General features: G+C 38.2%; 1 protein-coding gene across 4 annotated transcripts in view; it reads left to right on the top strand.

Moving 5' to 3' along the window:
• The first annotated feature begins 1,054 nt into the window (after positions 1-1,054).
• The window catches only part of vcana (versican a), a 33,670-nt gene continuing 16,466 nt past the window's right edge, over positions 1,055-18,258 (top strand). Inside the window, exons 1-7 of one of the 4 annotated variants that reach the window (XM_017452370.3) lie at positions 1,055-1,482; positions 2,475-2,563; positions 4,149-4,520; positions 5,774-5,948; positions 6,223-6,350; positions 7,550-7,843; positions 15,104-16,258. In XM_017452370.3, the coding sequence (XP_017307859.1) occupies positions 2,506-2,563; positions 4,149-4,520; positions 5,774-5,948; positions 6,223-6,350; positions 7,550-7,843; positions 15,104-16,258 (2,182 nt within the window). In that variant the 5' untranslated portion in view covers positions 1,055-1,482; positions 2,475-2,505. Of the gene's footprint in view, positions 1,483-1,548; positions 2,088-2,471; positions 2,564-4,148; positions 4,521-5,773; positions 5,949-6,222; positions 6,351-7,549; positions 7,844-15,103; positions 16,259-18,258 lie in introns of those variants that run through there. The other 3 variants (XM_017452369.3, XM_017452371.3, XM_017452373.3) reach the window with 3 other exon arrangements.

Genomic DNA, 18,258 nt, shown 5'->3' with positions numbered 1-18,258 from the left:
TGAATATTTAATTTGAATTCAAAGGATAATGTGATCATAAATCTTGCTACTATAGGCATATGCTTTTCTGGGCTTTTTTCTTAAATAAAGCAACTAATCCTGCCAATTAATCGTGTGCCTGATGATTGAAATGTACCGCATTAACACCCCAGTTACAGAACTGTTCATTACACTTGGGTGAGAAAAAAGTGGTGTAAAGCCAATGTGCATTTTCTCTCTCTCCCACCTACACATTCTTCAGCGTTAAATTAACGCCAACAGGTTTTGATTAAATCTTGCACTGTTTAAATGAATCCAACTAGGCTATACCAAGGTGCAAATGAAGTGCTGGGATTTTGTGCGTTTCTACACAAAACAACACCGAGACTATTACTCCTAACGTGGCATTAAAAAACATATACGAGTGTTTCTGCATTACTTTTTTATGTTGTTATTTTCATTAGGGATTTTGCTATGTATTTAAATAAAACACCACCATGGTAGAATACTGCTAATGAATCACACAGTTTATATAGGTGCGCTGTGTTATTGAGCAGTCTTATATAATCTCTGTGTGCATTTTCGATACGTTAGGGTATTCTATTTATTTATTGGCCACGTTGTCCACTATGAGCACGTGGCAAAACGATTAATAACAGTAATAAAAAGGATGCTGTGCCACACACACACACACACACACACACACACACACACAAACACACACAGAGACAGACAGACAGATAGAGAGAGCGAGAGAGAGACAGACAGACAGACAGAAAGAGAGGGAGACACAGACACAGAGAGAGACAGACAGAAAGAGAGAGCGAAAGAGAGAGGGAGACAGACAGAAAGAGAGAGAGAGAGAGACAGACAGACAGACAGGGAGAGAGAGAGAGAGTCAGACAGACAGACACACAGGGAGAGGGAGAGAGAGAGAGAGAGTCAGACAGACAGACACACACAGCGAGAGAGAGAGAGAGAGAGAGAGAGAGAGAGAGAGAGAGAGAGAGAGAGAGAGAGAGAATGAGGGAGAGAGACAGACAGACAGACACACAGGGAGAGAGAGAGAGAGGGAGGGAGAGAGAGAGAGAGAGTGAGAGAGAGAGAGAGAGAGAGAGAGATCGCAGCATCGTTAATGTAAAGACGTGCCAGTCGTCTCGTGTGCCTCAGTCTTCCTCCAACTCAAATGTCCCCCCACCCACATGTCCACTCACTTTTCGGGTAATCACTGCGCCCCTCCTATCCATCCCTGACGACGTAACCGTGGGTGTAGAGAAGTAGTGGAACTTCATCTTCTGATCTTCTTGTAAGGATCGCAGTCGCTCACTGGCCAGAGGAAAAGAGGCGCTGGGAGGAAAGCAGTCCTTCACCTCGAGGAGCAGAAAGAAGAGGACACACTCCTGTGCACAGCTTCATATGGACTCTGGACATACCGTGTGCTTCATACTGGAAATTTAAGGACCTTTAACAGATTTCGGACTTATACACGCTTTTATTAAAAAGGTACGTGCATGAGTCGTTTAGTTTTTCATTGTGTTTCAGATTTCAGATCGCTCAACCTAAACTCTGCATCAATAAGTCTGTGAAGGATGCCCCGTTAACCCTGACCTCGTTTTCAGTTCATTTAAAAATGCACACATTTAAAACGTGAGTCAATAATGCAAACGATTAAGTGGTGGAATTATTCCCACTACTATATTTGGCTAGTTTGTCACCTCATTGTCTGTAAAAATGGCATAAAAAGTTTCATTAAGCTAGGACAACCGTTTTCAGTTAAAAAAAAACAAACAAAAAAAAAACCAAAAAAACAACAATAGCATTTTCATTTTCTCACAAAGTATAAACAAGGACACCTTTTCATCATTAGCCACTATGAGCTCAGTGTCTCGAAGTTTAATTCACAAGCTAAAGAATAATGGCACTGAAGTTGGACCTCCAGAGGGGTTTGTCTGTTGGAGAAATTTGCCCGTTTCCCTGCAGGGGGCTACGACAACACAAGACCCAGTTTTACCACCCACATTGTCAAGGGAAGCGACCTGCGTTTGACCGTTAAAATTGTTTAAACACTGAAAATAACCACGGACAGGTTGAATATTCCTTATCGTTAGGTAGGCTATATGGTGTTTATTTATTATTATTATTTTTTTATAGCAGTCAGGAAATGTGGAGGAAACTGAATCTCAAGGCTGAGGTGATATTTGAATGTGTGGTTTCCAGTTATTCATTTTCTCCGTGCTGAAAAAAACAACCGAAACCCTAATAGAATTTGTAATGGTTTTAATGGGAATTGTTTTGGTTTTAATGGAAATTGTAATGGTCTCTATGAGTCTCTACAGCTAATTTGTTGCTTTCTATTGGTGGCATGTTATGTCTAGTGGATACCATTAAGGGCCAATAATGGTAATTATAATGGTTGGCTGATGGTTTGTAATGGCATTTGCAGTGGAAGCCATTAGAATTTCTGTGATGATTTCTGTTTTTTTTTTCCCCAGCAGGGCTGTTTTCTCCCCATCCTCCAGAGTGAAGATGCTTCTGAATATAAAACATATACTGTGGTTATTGTGCCTATACAGCACATCGCTGGGTAAGTAATTCTTTTCGCTTTCTAAGATGTAGCCTACATCCATTCATGAGGAAATCATTTATTGCATCTGGTTTCCCACAAAGCTAAAGTCTCTTACTTTAGCTAAATCTTAATGTGCTGCCGAATGGCCTTCCAAGGACCCAGTGCCTTTTAATTAGGAAACTGTCTGGTGAAAACAGATGGGCTCACCTCATAACATAGAAAGGCCCTGTGCATACTGTTGTGTATGCCCTCAGGGGTTATCCCACCTGTCCCAAGCATTCCACACTGTTTCTCAGATCCAGGTTTGCCAGGTCTGAGCAAAATTTCCAGCCCAACTACACTGGAAAAAAAAGACAAAAGACCTAAAACTAACCCAAAATTTTCCAGTATTTTATGTCAGTCTTTGTGTGGAAAAGAGGGTCCCTGTAGTGTGCATGCATTTCTGTTATCTTCAATCACGAGTATCTTCAATACTCCTTATAATCATCACCTGGTTTGGCCATTATTCATGCCATAATAGGCTTTTCCGTCTCCCAAATCTTGCAGTATGTTTTTCCATATCGACACTGTATATCTGGTATTCTGACAGTATATCAGAAGAATACGCTCTCTCTGTGAGATTACGTAGCTGCCTACCTACGCAAAAACCATTCACTGAAATATTCTAATATTTATATAGTTCCCACAAGAGAAATATATTTCTGCATCATACAATGTCTGCACTTACACTCTACTTTTGTGCACCATAACCTGTGTTTGCTGAAATTTGTTTAGATTTCATTCTGATTATTTGCTTTAAAAACAAGATCTCGGTGACAGTATTTTCCAATATCAATATTAACTTAATATGGAAGGTAGTGAGAAATTATTTTACAGTGACAGCAATTAAAGAACAGTGGTTTAAGAACACTGTGTAATTAGTTCAATATATGTACCAAACTGTACTTTTCTTAGTTGCTGGGGTGGTGCCATCAAGGGTCCATGTTTTGTACCTTTAGTATATATCTAGGAAATGCATGTGGTCTACCTTTAATGATTTTTTAAAGTAGTGTCCAATTATGTACCGTAAATAATTTAAATTATTTACAATAAATACATAAATTGCATACCAAAGGTACAAAACAGGTCCCTTTAACGGTACCACTGCTGCAACAAGGAAAGGTACAGTTTGGTACTTTATATATTAGAGTATATAACATGAAATAAAAAGTTTTTCTGCCACTTTTATTCTTATAAATGGAAGATAGAAAAAGTCATGACTCAAGACTGACTGCTACCCAGAAATTCTTTGCAAAGTAAAGAGTAATTCAGCATATTGAATTGAGAATAGACATCCCACCCCCTTTCCTCATATCTGTTGGTCTCATATCTCCATCCCACTGTGCATCCCAGCTAGATTATTTTAATTAGGAAATACAATGCTTGGCCTTGTGCACAGCATGCTTGTATGCTCTGCATCTTCCTGCTGTTGTCTAACGGATGCCTGTGCACTTTGAATCCACAATGACATCACTCTGCAGGGAAAAATAACACAAAGTGCTTGTGATGTCCTCAGGATGGCTTCGAATATATGCCTAATGCAGTGTGTTTTTAACTCTTTCAGCTTCAGGCTCACTAATAGTGATGCAGCCAGTGAGGGGGTCTCTTTCAGGAAAGGTGGTCTTGCCGTGCCACTTTTCCACCCTCCCTACAGCATCTCCCAGCAATGCTACGACCCCTGGAACAGACTATCTGCGCATTAAATGGACCAGGGTAGAGGGTGAAGTGGAGTCCATAGTAATCGTTGCTCAAAATGGTGTCATTAAAATTGGGTCAGGCTACAAAAGCCGTGTATCTGTGCCGAGTCACCCAGAGGATATCGGGGATGCTTCATTGACTGTTGTGAAACTGCGAGCTAGCGATGCCGGAACTTACCGCTGTGAGGTCATGTATGGCATTGAAGACACTCAAGACATGGTCAGCTTGGATGTCAGTGGTGGGTGATGGTTTATGTCTTCTGTTTTTAATAAATTATATCAGGTATGCTTATCTGTTAAATGAAACATTTAACCCTTTCATTACATTTCCCTTTTTTATTATGATACATTTTTCAATGTAATCTCTACCTCCCACACCTGGTGAAATTCACTTGAAATTCACTTATAATGTAAGACTTAGGCCAGTTGTTGAATTTTGTTAATACATGCTGAAAAAGGAGCATGATTTTAAAACTAGAAACATTGCACTCCCACAGTTAAGCTAGTAGGATGAGACAAACAGAGAATGTCCTATCAAATACAGCACACCGCAGTGTCCATGAATGATCACCAGTGTATCTCAGTGCTACATTGATTATGTTGGTACACACATAATCACTGAAAATTTACAGTATAAATGTAACGTCTTAAATTAAATCTCTTAAATTCTTAATTTACAAAATTCTTGCCTGAAGATTGAATGAAAACATTCCCCACAAACAGATGGTTTGACAGCTGCCCATGCTTTTCATATATGCCTTTTTCTGTATCTAATTAATGTGTTAAATTATTTTCATTCAGTTTTCCCAATTAAATCAGTTTTTACATTAATAATTCTTGTAAGTGCATGTCTTTCCTGTTAATTTCACTGTAGATACTGAATAAATTATGTTTGTTATTACATGCTTTAAGTTAAAATTACCTAAATAACAAGCTAGGACTTTAAGGGCTTACACATCGTTAACTCGAAGCTTTAAAACCCACTGCCTTCTTTTTAACCAAAGTAATTAAAAACTTGACATTTACTTTATTTGTCTACAAAAGGCTCTCCTGCAGACTTTTGTCCTAATAGTCTTTTTTAAATTACTTGACTTATCTATTATTTTGCAAAGTTTTCTGAAACATCCATTTGAAGAACTGATTTATTTTTTGGCCACGTGAAAGGACGGCATAGGCTAGAATTGTTTATTTAGCACTTACCGGCTCTCAGCAAAGTCTCCACAGTTTTAATTGGAGACTTTATTCTTTTACTTAGTTTGTTATTTTGAAGCCACCATTAGGGTGGATGGAAAGTTCCTTTACCCACGCACTAGAATTCGACACATCACATTAATGGTTTATAGTGACCCATGTAAACTTCATTCTTAATATGGCTAAAAAGATTAAAATCTGTCTTCAAAATTAAGTGTAGAAAGCATACTGTCATTGTGTCAGATATTCATCTTAGTGCAACCACCTTTACCAGTGACACTTTGTTTCTTCTCTTTTCTAGGTGTTGTCTTTCATTATCGTCCCAAGACCAGTAGATACACCTTGACCTACAACAACGCTGTGGAGACCTGTCGAAGTGTCGGGGCTACAATTGCCACAGCAGAACAGCTAAAAGCGGCTTATGAGGATGGTTTTGATCAGTGTGATGCTGGTTGGTTAGCAGATCAGACAGTGAGGTAAGAGTACACTGATGAAGTCCATTACTATTATTACCATGAAGTATAACGCTTAAGTAAATAACAATATGTGACAGAATACATGACATATATTGTGCTAATCTAAGCATTGGGAAATGGCCAAATGCCATGTTGTGATTACAGACATTCCTTCTTATTTTGTAGTGCTTTATATGGTACAAAGCTTTACAGAGATGTGGCTCTGAAGCCTTAATGAGCAAGCTGCTATTTGAAGCCTGTGCCATGCAAAGATTTTCTCTTTTTGGAAATGTAGATACCCGATCACTAACCCAAGGCCTGGCTGCTCTGGGAACCTGCCTGGAAAACCTGGTGTCCGGTCATATGGCCTTCGAATGCCCACTGAGACGTATGATGTGTTCTGCTATGCAGATAAACTTGAGGGTAAGAGTAAAGTGCAAAAAGGTTTACTGTCCTTGATCTTTTCCATGGACTAACCATTTACTATATGCAAACTCATCAGTCCTCATAGTCAGCTTTGCTTTTGAATATGTCATCAATTGATTGTCAGAAATTAATTCCATCTAGGTAAAGCCTTGAATCTAGAATTTGGTAGAATAATTAGAATGTGGTTATGTGCTCTAATAAACATTATTGCTCCTGGCAACAACACTGATAGTGTGAGTGCAGCCAAAGTAGTTATTTGTTGTTCTTTAGCACATTATTGACAGAATGAGTTAAACAGTTATGTACAGTTACAGGAATCAAAACGCGAATTGGGTCTAGAATTATTTCCAGAACAATTTTGCATTATGTCTGGCACCACATCAGTGAAGTCCATTTTTGTATCGATTACTGGTTCATTTCTGCCTGATTGTTGCAACAACAAATGCCTTGGAGGCAATAACATTGATATTGTTGTATTAACCTGTGTATCTGGAAGAGTTAAATATTGCCTGCAATTTTAGTTGGAAATACAGGAACGGTTAACGTGGGTGGGGGGTAGGATGACTTACTGAACAGTCATGTGTATATGAAGGCTTTGAAACAGTAGGCACCACTGATCAAATGTCCAAATAGCTAGAATATCTCTTGTGTCTGCCATACATTAGCATAATATAATAATTCTAAGAGACGCCTATGTTTGGAGGAAGTGTAGTATGCCTAATGTGGACAAAGACAAATGTTCACTAATTAACACCCGGTGCTTTTATTGTTAAAACAATCAGCCTTTTCTTTGTTGTGGTTTGTAACATTCTCCAATAATTAACGAAAAAATGTTTGAGGATATTCATGGTGTAGATTATGTATTACACATATAAAACATCTAGGTAAAAACAAACACACCCTTTACTGCTGATTTTCTTCCATTTGTATTTAATTTACCACAAGTTTCGCATATGGAGAGCATTATCCTTTCAGCAAAATATTCTGATTACACTTGTGATGCATGGATGAGGATTTGTTATATTTAGATTTGATTAGATAATATCTCTGACAGTGTCTGTTTAAACTCAATGCTTCATTCAATGGTTCTTATAAAGTTTAAAATCTACAATTTTCACTTACAGTGGTTCTAGCTCTTTTTTTTACTGTGTGATGGATACACTTATAGTTACTCAAATATACATTCATTCGTACAGGTGATGTATTCTTTGCACCTACCACAAATAAGATGACATTCGAGGAATCAAAGACTGAGTGTGAGCAAAGAAATGCTACCTTGGCCTCACCTGGTCAGCTCCACTCAGCCTGGAGAAAAGGTTTAGATCGCTGTGACTACGGATGGCTGTCTGACGGAAGTGCCCGCTACCCTGTTGCCATACCCAGAACACGATGCGGTGGAGGTCTGCTTGGAGTTCGCACCATGTACCAGTTCCGCAACCAGACAGGCTTTCCTGACCCCACCACGAAACTGGGAGCCTACTGCTACATAGGTATTAACTTTTGCATTCTACAATATCCACTGTTCTTTTTATGAAAACCCAGTTTTCCTCCAGTTTAGTCATAGAGAATTCACATCTGTAGGCTGAGTCATTCCTATTGTGCAACCAGTCTAAGAGGCCAATACTTTCAGTCTCTTGGCAATCAATGTGGCATCAGGATTTGAACTTCTGATTATAGTTGTACCACATAAGAGCTAATAGCCAGTAAGTGCATGAAGAAGTACATGTAGAATTTAGAAGAAACAGAGGACAATTGTTTAACCAGAGCCCCAGTTCTTCTTTATGTCATTTCTTAGAGTGTACGTAATCTCTTCCCCACCCTTACAAGCACTCACACTCCCACACACACACACACACACACACACACACACACACACACACACACACACATGTTGGCGTGCATTTCATTGAGTCAGTAACTCTCTCCTTTCCCACATCAGTAACATTAAATCCAGGCAGAAGCTTGAGACTGCGTACGCATCTAAGCACATTGTTTGTTAAATTGAGAGAGTTTACGTAAATTGAGACTACAAGGAACTGGAAAAGTTTATACAAGTTTTAATAGACTGTGTGTGTGTCTGTGCAGTGGGTCCTTGACCTCACTTCATTTTACTTTGGGTTTCTACTCGTTTCCTGGGAAACCAAATTGGGCTTGGCTACAGGAAACTTAACTCATTTCTCTTTAGGCTAACTTCTTCAGGCATTATATCACTGCATGGAGTTAATCTCACAAAATAATCCATTTAGGACTAATGTGACTTCTTCAGTGATGAATAATCGTAGAAAAAGTTGACACAAAGGCATATTACATTTTTCAATTCAGTTTTAATTTGGTGGCATTTTTTCAAAACAGCAATGTTTTGCAATCCTATGTACTTTCACTGGGATGCCCTGGAGCCCTTTTCACGTATTTAAACAGCGTGAGAAACTGCTTAGGTTTCACTCTTTAAGCTTTACTCTTCAGTCCACCTCTCATTTCCTCAACCAGACTCTCCCTACTCTTTGTCACCCATGCTCATGGTTATCAGGACAGACTTGGAGATAATGGATGGAGCTACCACTATGGCTCCCAAATTAACAGGTCTTGCTGACCTCTGACCTGGTATGAGGGCTCTATCTTTTCAACTGAGGCTAATTTAGATAACTCGCCTCCTGCTAGGCAAGGCGCTCATCCAGAATGACAGCCTGCTGTGAAGTATTGGACCCCAGGGGTCACCCTAAAACAGGACGCTGTGACCTGCTTGTTTGTTCGGCCTGTTTTAGGTCACTCTCAGGTCCATGTGGTTTTAAGTGCTGTTCACCATTTACACAGTGGTCAGTGAGTGCTCTTATTTCTTATAATGCCATATCCCCCAAAAATGAGTGGTGAAAGCTTAAATACTCTTTGACTGGAACAGACCAATGTCTGTTTTTTTTTTTTTTTTTTGGAAAGGAAAAGAATGACTTGCACCTTACATCAGATATAGCTGGAAAAAAGGGGGAGGGTATTGCACTTAATACACAACAGCTGGAGAGTTGGCTACAGGGCATGTCACATTACAGCAGAGAGATTTCCATACGCATAAACATTGGGGAAGATATACAAGTGATTATTTGAAAACATTACAAGATCTTGTATTTCATTTAATTTAATGTTCAGCCAAATGTGGTCAGTCATTTTAAGCAGCAGAGCAAGAAAAGTAAAATAGCTAAAAATAAAGAGACTTTGTATGTCTAGTTTGAATCTGTCAAACTAAATTAGCTAAATGAAGAAAAAAAAAGATACATTATTCTTAGGATCATAGTACATTTTTGGTCTTTTCCTGAGCCTCGCCACATGTGGTAATGTGGTGCAGAGCACCAATGAGACAAATGGGATTTGGTTTGAGTGAATATATCATTAAGAAGTGTGGTTAGATGTGCTGTTGCAATATCAAATAAGCTCCTCTCATGTGTAGTGTCAGTGGCTAAATATACCCAATAAGACTAATACAGGAATTAAAGCGAAAGTTTGTAGAAGGTAAAAGATGAAAATAGACAGAATGACTCACATGCTGTGGTCATGCTCACAGAGTGCATTTTCCCTTTGGTATGGAATCCCACTATATAAACTAGATTCAAGATTAGTGCTATAGATACGTTTTTCTACAAAATACATCTGTTTATAAAACAAATTAATATACAACCCCAATTCCAAAAAAGTTGAGACGCTGTGTAAAATATAAATAAAAACAGAATGCAATGATTTGCTAATCTCATAAAACCATATATCATTCACAATAGAACATAGAAAACATATAAAATGTTTAAACTGAGTAAATATACCGGAGTCTCTCAGAAGTAAAGATGTGATGGAATCTGGATGGATGCATATGTTGCTCTAAAACCTGTATATACCTTTCAGCATTGATGGTGCCTTTTCAGATGTGCAAGCTGCCCATTCCATAGGCATTAATGCACCCCCATACCATCAGAGATGCAGGCTTTTGAACTGAGCGTTGATAAAAAGGATGGTCCCTCTCCTCTTCAATTTAGAGGACGCGGCATCCATGGTTTCCAAAAAGAATTTCAAATTTCGATTTGTCTGACCACAGAACAGTTTTCCACTTAGTCTCAGTCCATTTTAAATGAGCTTTGGCCCAAAGAAGACTGTATCATTTCTGGATCATGTTCACATATGGTGAACTGTGTTCACGGCAAACTGTGTTCACAGACAATGAGTTCTGGAGGTGTTTCTGAGCCCATGCAATGATTTCCATTACAGAATCATGCCTGTTTTTAATGCAGTGCCACCTGAGGGCCCGAAGATCACGGGTATGCAATATTGATTTTCAGTCTTGTCCCATGCACACAGAGATTTCTCCAGCTTCTTGGATTTTTTCTTTTGTTGATATTATCTACTATAGATGATGAGATATTCATAGTCTTTTCAATTTTACATTGAGGAACATTATTTTATATGAAATTGTTCCACAAATTGTAGATGCGTTTTTTTTTAATCTTTACTTCTGAAAGACTCTGCCTCTCCAAGATACTCTTTTTATACAGAATCATGTTACTGACCTGTTGCCAATTAACCTCCAGCTGTTTCTTTTTAGTAACACTTTTCCAGCCTTTTGTTGCCCCTTCCCAACTTTTTTGAGATGTGTTGTGGCCATCAAATTCAAAAATCCAAAGTTATCTTATATTCTTCTTAAATGGTACATTTTCTCAGTTTAAACATGTTATATATTCTATTGTGAATAATCTTATGGGTTTATGAGATTTGCAAATCATTGCATTCTATATATATTTACATTTTACACAGCGTCCCAACTTTTTTGGAATTGGGGTTGTATGTCACAGGACAATTAGTCCCAAAGTCCCATATCCAAAGCCATTACCACAATACTAAGCTTAATACCAGCTTCAACATCAAAAATATGTTCGATTTCATATATGAAGGAGTATGTAGGGTTGTTTTAACATTTCAAAGACAATCTTTTGAGAGTGGGCAAAAGCATAAATCATGATGAGAAAGAGAAAATGAAAGTGGAGCAGAACCCAGGAGAGGCAATATGACCTTGTCTGAAGTACAAATCCAATTGAGAATGATCTTTATAAACAAATTATAAATAAATTGGTTGTTTTAATAATGAAATTTTATAAAGGATTTGGATGGCTCTCTATGAAGTGTGGATAGAACGACTCAGCAGAACAATGAGAGAATGTTTTGAGTGTGTGTCTCTCAGCTCAAATGAATTTAAACACTGGTTAAAATAGAAGCTTATAAGTGACTAACAGACACATAAAAGCTTTTGGTGTGAATTGGCTTTAAGTTGCCACACCTGACTTTATTATTTGTTACAGATAAAATAGATCACACGGAGTCTATGAGAACCCTAGTAAGTTATAGCCAAAGCCTTATGGACCTCGGTTTACTATGATAGCCTCCTTTGCAGTTAGTCTGTTTTAATTATATAATTTATTTAGAAACTGCTTTTCCCCCATAATAAATTCTTAATGATTATATAAAGTATTTGTCAGACTTGGACAAGATAGCAGAGATATAATAAGTTAAATATAGAATTGCAGATAAAAAGTTTAGCATTGTAGGGAAAAACTAGACTAATTAAACTGGGAGGTATTTCAGGCTGAAGAGGTGATTAGTAAATTAGATGCAGGTGAGTGTGATTAGTAAACTGCTGAAATTAAATGAATTGAACAGAGGGGGCATGGGAGCCGATATAGAATTCTGGGAAATGGTGTTCTTGGAGGATAGAATGGTAGTAACAAAGAAATGTAGATTGCCCAACTGAGGTAAATGTAAGCAGGTGTTAAAGATTACCTTTTGAGCAAAGCTTATACACAAAACTAAATATACTCTTCTATTAAAAATCACTTTTTGTTTTGGTTAACTCTTGATGTAAATATTACAGAAGGTCCTAATGAACACATACAACCCATTTCCCATTTTGACTGATAATGTGGTAATATCTGTAATCTTTTGCTCAATAGAAGGCTTTATACCACAGCGCTGTTGAATTATCTAATCTGATTGGTCAAAAAATGTTAAATTAAATTGTAATTAAGTTGCTATACAGCAACTCTGACAGCAGTAGCAAATCACAGGTTTATATTAATTGCACTTGTTCTAATATGTTATCGTTTCTGTAGTAATAGCTCATTCCGAGGGACTTGAATGGTGAACATTCTACATAAACTAAGCCCAATAATAAATGGATTGAGAAAAAAATGTGTTGTTTTTTTTTCCATCCATTTTCTGTACCACTTATTCTACACAGGGTCATGGGGGAGACTGGAATCTATCCAGGGAACTATGGGGAGAAGGCAGGGGCCAACCGTTTGCAGGGCACAATCACACACTAACACACACTACAAACAATTTGGAAATGCCAATCAGTCTACAACACATGTCTTTGGACTTGGGGAGGAAACCCATGAGGCACAGGGAGAACACACAAGCTCCCACAAAGGTGGGATTCAAACCCCAAACCCTGGAGTTGTGAGGCAAATGTGCTAACCACTACGCCAGAAGAAACTATATAATCATTGCTATGTTGATGTACAGTGGGGGAAATAAGTATTGAAGGAGTCAACATTTTTTTCAGTAAATCTATTTCCAGTAAGGCTATTCACATGAAATTTTGACCAGACTTTCATATTAACTCAAGAAATCCACACATATAAAGAAATCCAAACATTAAAATCCATAAATAAAGTTATGTGTAATAAAGTTGAATGACACAGGAAAAAAGTATTGAACACGCTAACTGAAATCTATTCAATACTTAGTGGAGAAGCCTTTGTTTGTAATGACAGCGTCGAGACGCTTTCTGTATGAAGCAATTAATTGGCCACAGTATTCAGGTGTGATTTTGGCTAATTCTTCTAAACATATTGTCTTTAAATTTGGTTCAATTGGATTCAAGTCAGGTGATTGACTGGGCAATTCTAACATGTTGATTTTTTTTCTCTGAAACCAATTGAGAGTTTCTTTTGCTGTATGCTTTGGATCGTTATCCTGCTGGAAGGTCCACCCACGTCTCACCTTCATCATCCTGGTGGATGGCAGCAGATTCTTTTCAAGAATCACCCAGTAAAGGGCTCCATTCATCATTCCTTCAATTATATGAAATCTGCCAGTACCATGTGATGGAAAACAGCCCCACACCATGTTGCTTCCACCTCCAAAATTCACTGTTGGTATAGTGTTTTAAGGGTGATGTGTAGTGCCATTTCTTCTCCAAACATGTTGTGTAGTATGACATGATGTGTAGTATAAATTTTGCTCTCGTCTGACCAGAATACACTCTCCCAGTATTTCATAGGCTTGTCCAAATAAGTTGTAGCAAACTTTAAACGAGCTTTGACATGGCTTTTCTTTAGTAATGGAGTCTTGTGGGGTGTGCGTGCATAGAGGCCAAGGCGGTGGAGTGCATTCCTATAGTTTTCTCTGTGATGATGGCACCTGCTGCCTCCAAGTGTTTCTGGAGCACTTTCCGAGAGGTCCTTGGCTCTTGGGCTACTCTTCTGTCTGTTCTTATGACTCCCTGGTCAGAAATCTTGTAAGGAGCTCCTGTACGTGGCCAGTTGATGATGGAGGGATGTTGCTTCCACTTGTGGATAATGGCCCTAATGGTGCTTACTGGAAGATTCAGAAGTTTTGAAATAAATGTATATCCGATTCCATCAATATGTTTCGCAACAATAAGGTTGTGAAGGTCTTGGGAGATCTCTTTGCTTTTACCCATCATGAGATTTTTTTGTGTGACACTTTGGTACACACAGAAGCATTTTTATAGACCATCAATTTACTTACCCAGCTGATATTAATTTGCACAGATAGGGGGTATAATTACTTACTGATTTCAACTGGTCCCTTTCTAAAGCTGTAACTAAGTTTTCCATTATGGGATGAACTTCAGGACAGGAGTATGAGCTTTCTGGTTTCCCAGTAACAATACAAGCTGTCTTATTAACATCAAGAAAGAATGAAGAGGCTGGTGAGATAATGACTGTTTAAAGCTACCATAATGTATGTGATATGTAAGGAATAACACACAATTGACAGTACTGCTATATGAAAACAATGCACACACACACACACACACACACACACAGCCTCTGACAAACAGAGAAAACAGAAAGCGTGACTGAGAGTGCTTATAACTGAGACTCCTTCAATAAATGTTGTCCTAACCTTCTATACCACATCAGTGATTATACGAATTAATTTGTTAAACAACAACACAATTTTTAAATTAATTAGTCATAGATTATGCGGATTGTTTGCTGTACAAGTCCCTGTGTATGAGTTGTTACTATATAAACAATAACATATTAGAACAAGCACATTAATTTAAGCTGCCGTTCATGTTACAGCCAGAACTATCTGTGCTTTTATGTGGAAATAATGCACATCTTCTGACCAATCAGACCATTCAGTCAAGCATTTAACCATAGTATAACAGGAAACTGTCTCACAGATGTGCTGTTTTTGGAAAGAATTCACTTTGGGATGTTAACAGTAACTCTGTTTTATACCAACCTGTTGTGGATTATTTTCCTATAACACAATGGTGCATCATGTATTCTTAATTATTAGTCATTCGGCCTTTTGTACTGAGGCACATGTATGATGTAGAGTGATTAGTGGAAATGCATTCACTAGAAGAACAAATGTATTCTTCTTCTGTTTTATGTTTGACAGCTGTACCTTTTTTGAGACATTTGCAGCAGATCAGAGAATATTTCTGTGTTTAACTTTAGGTTATGAGTTTCTACTCAACCAGACAACAAGGGTGGATGTTACAATTGAGGGTGTCACCACAACCTCACCCTCTACAGCCTCTTCAACCACAGTCCAGACTGCTCAATCTGAGTCCGCCCTCAAGCCAAAGGAATTCATTTACTCACAGACCACCATAGATGACTCTGAGAACCATCCCCTGACAGACTCGCCTTTCATGTTTTCCACCAGCATGGCCCTATCAAGCAGTTCTGACTCACCAAGTAGCCAACATGTAACAGCTATCACAGAGGATTTAGAAGTCCATGACTCAGTAACCACTCTTGCAGATGTTAAGACTGTGTCGGAAACTCAAGATTATGGAGTGCACTTAGTAACCACAACAGCTGGTACTGCTCTTCCTGAGATTCCTTCAGACAAACCAGAAGATAACAAACACATTGAAATAGGTACAATTCCACCTGATGTTTTAATCTCAGCCTCTCCAAGCACAGAGTCAATGTTTGCACTGGGTAAAACAGAGGAATCTATTCTGGAACATGAGAAAAAAGATATAGCCTCTGATCTCATGCACACTACCCCTGATCTGACAGTAAAACCCACAAAGTTAATCAGCACGACTATTGAGGTTTCACAATCTAGTACAGCAAAAGATGACACTATTCTGCCTAACGTCACCACAGTTCATCTTACCACCATAACTGAGATAAGCCCTACAGAGGAAATTCAAGCTACAGTGTTTGGTGATTATGACAGCAGTGAGAAAGGCAATAAAATTGGAGTTATGGCTGGACCGCCTCCCACACAAACATTCACTGAACTTTCAGATACCACAGATGGACTTAGTAATGATGCAACTGTCCCATTCACAACCTATACAATACAACCCGATACAATTCATTCTGATGTTCCCACATCAGCATCATCTACGGTTGCCATGCCTAAGAGGCTAACAACTCCTGCACTCAGTGAAATACTGGCTGAGAAATCAGATACAACTAAGTCAACTGTAGAAGAATCAGTATTGTGTAGTCTAGAAGGCCTAAGTAAAAGTGTGGCAAATGGCAAGGATACAGAAGACATCACACGTTCTCCTCAAAAAAGCAAGAACAATTGTACAGATAACCCATTTGTCCAAGTGATCATCATTAACATTCATCAGCAGAATGAAACAGGTAAGGCCGTTCTTATTTTTTGCTTATTATACCGTTACTCTTATATCCACGAAAGTATTTAATTTATTGGTGAGAGCAAATCTAATTATAGAATAATTGAAACTTTAGAAGGCTATATAAATAACCTAAATATTATTTATGACAGTGCTCTCCAGGGTGCTGAATGTCTGCAAAATCTGCCAGATTCACCTTATGGGGAGTTGACTTATGCCTGCATATTGAGGATTTAATGTAGACCTTAAACATAACTACAGAAGTGCTATTTAAAGAATTGCACAAGAGTTATGCATTGTAGGGTGAGCTATATATAAATGTATTTATGAGAATTAGGGTGGGGTTTGTGTCAAACAATTCTGACCTTGCATTTATTACATACGTACATAACTATAATTCTATTAACGAAGTATTAATATCATTCCCTTAAAGTTTGTGAAAAGTGTTTCTTTCACACAAAGGCCATAGGAAAACAGGAAAGGAAGGAAACAGGATCTTAATCTGATAGATTGCTTATCTTTTGAAGACCTTTTTTTATGGCTATAGGTATGAATTAATCTAAAGTGAGATGTAAGTGTAGCAGATGATAGCAGTGTATACATCAAACCATGGGAATGTTTTTCTTTTTTTTTCTTTTTTTTTAATGCAGGAAAGTGCATCATATTAACCAAAACATTGCCATTATTAAACATTAACATTATTCATTCGACAACTGAAATAGAAAATTAAAAGCATGATAAAATACCCTTAAATGAAATATCATTTAAATTAATAGCACTTAAATGAAATTTCATTGAGCCATGCATATACACCTATTACATCAGTGAACTAATATTAAATTAAATAAATAAATAAATAAATAAATAAATAAGGGAAGGTAAGTAATGTCTTCATCAACCCTGTACTGAGGACTGGTAAAGAGGAGGCCAACATTAAAAATTCACTGCCATGCTAAAGACCTGATTTAATGAGGCCTCATTGGTTTTATGTGAAGATTTGATGAGGTCTCTCCACAGGATCATTTTGTAAATGTGCTTTGTTACAGATATTCTGAGATTAATCAAAGCACTCTTTAGACATGGTCTAGACGTAGTGTGAAACCACATTCAGCTACTTTAAAATCCTGCCATCGTGTACATTTGCTTCAATTGTATTTAAAGACTGGTATGAGCTTGTCCTTCTGGTTGCTGTGCAAACTTCGTTGGTCAGTAACGAGTGGGAGGCTCATGGGGGTGGTGGTGAGGGGTGTGTGTGTGTGTGTGTGTGTGGGGGGGGGTATTGTCTTTTTGGTTGCAAATTTGCCTCGCACCTCCAGGGTCAGGGGTCCGATTCCCACCTCCACTGTGTGTGCTTGGAGTTTGCATGTTCTCCCTGTGTTTTCGGGGTTTCCTCTGGGTACTCTGGTTTCCTCCCCCAGTCCAAAGACATGTTTTGTTGGCTGATTGGCATCTCTAAATTGTCCACAGTCTGTGAATGAGTGCATGATTGTGTGTGCAATTGTGCCTTGTGATGGGTCGGCACCTCATCCAGGGTGTGTCCCCCACCTTGTGCCCTGATTCCCCTGGGACAGGCTCCAGGCTCCCCACTATGCTGTATAGGATAAGTGGTACAGAAAATGGATCAATTGATGCATGAATGTTTCCATATAAATAGCTTTCTATATTCTTTGATGAATGGCTACAATTCTATATGAGAAATTATTTTTTTTTCCATACAATTATGAACGGTTGTTTGAGCTGTTTTTAAACAAAGCATCTGAGATGGCAAGGCAACAGTATTTTGTTCAATCCTAGAATTAAATTTGACCTTATGCACATGTTAAATATTTCTAGGTTACTGAGAGGCTTTTAGACAAGATTTACACTTATCTAGCTATACTAATAGTTTTAGAAATAGATCTAACACTTCTAGCTGCCAGCTGTTAGTTGGCAGGTTTTACACAGCTCATTTTGACACAGAGTGGAAGAGACAACAGTTTCTTTCTGGTTTCTGGAGACTTGGCAGAA

The sequence above is a fragment of the Ictalurus punctatus genome, chromosome 22 (genome assembly GCF_001660625.3).
Source record: "Ictalurus punctatus breed USDA103 chromosome 22, Coco_2.0, whole genome shotgun sequence".
In the NCBI taxonomy this organism is placed as follows: domain Eukaryota; kingdom Metazoa; phylum Chordata; class Actinopteri; order Siluriformes; family Ictaluridae; genus Ictalurus; species Ictalurus punctatus.
The sequence above is the reverse complement of the archived record's forward strand: the minus strand, read 5'-3'. Positions and strand labels throughout refer to the sequence as shown.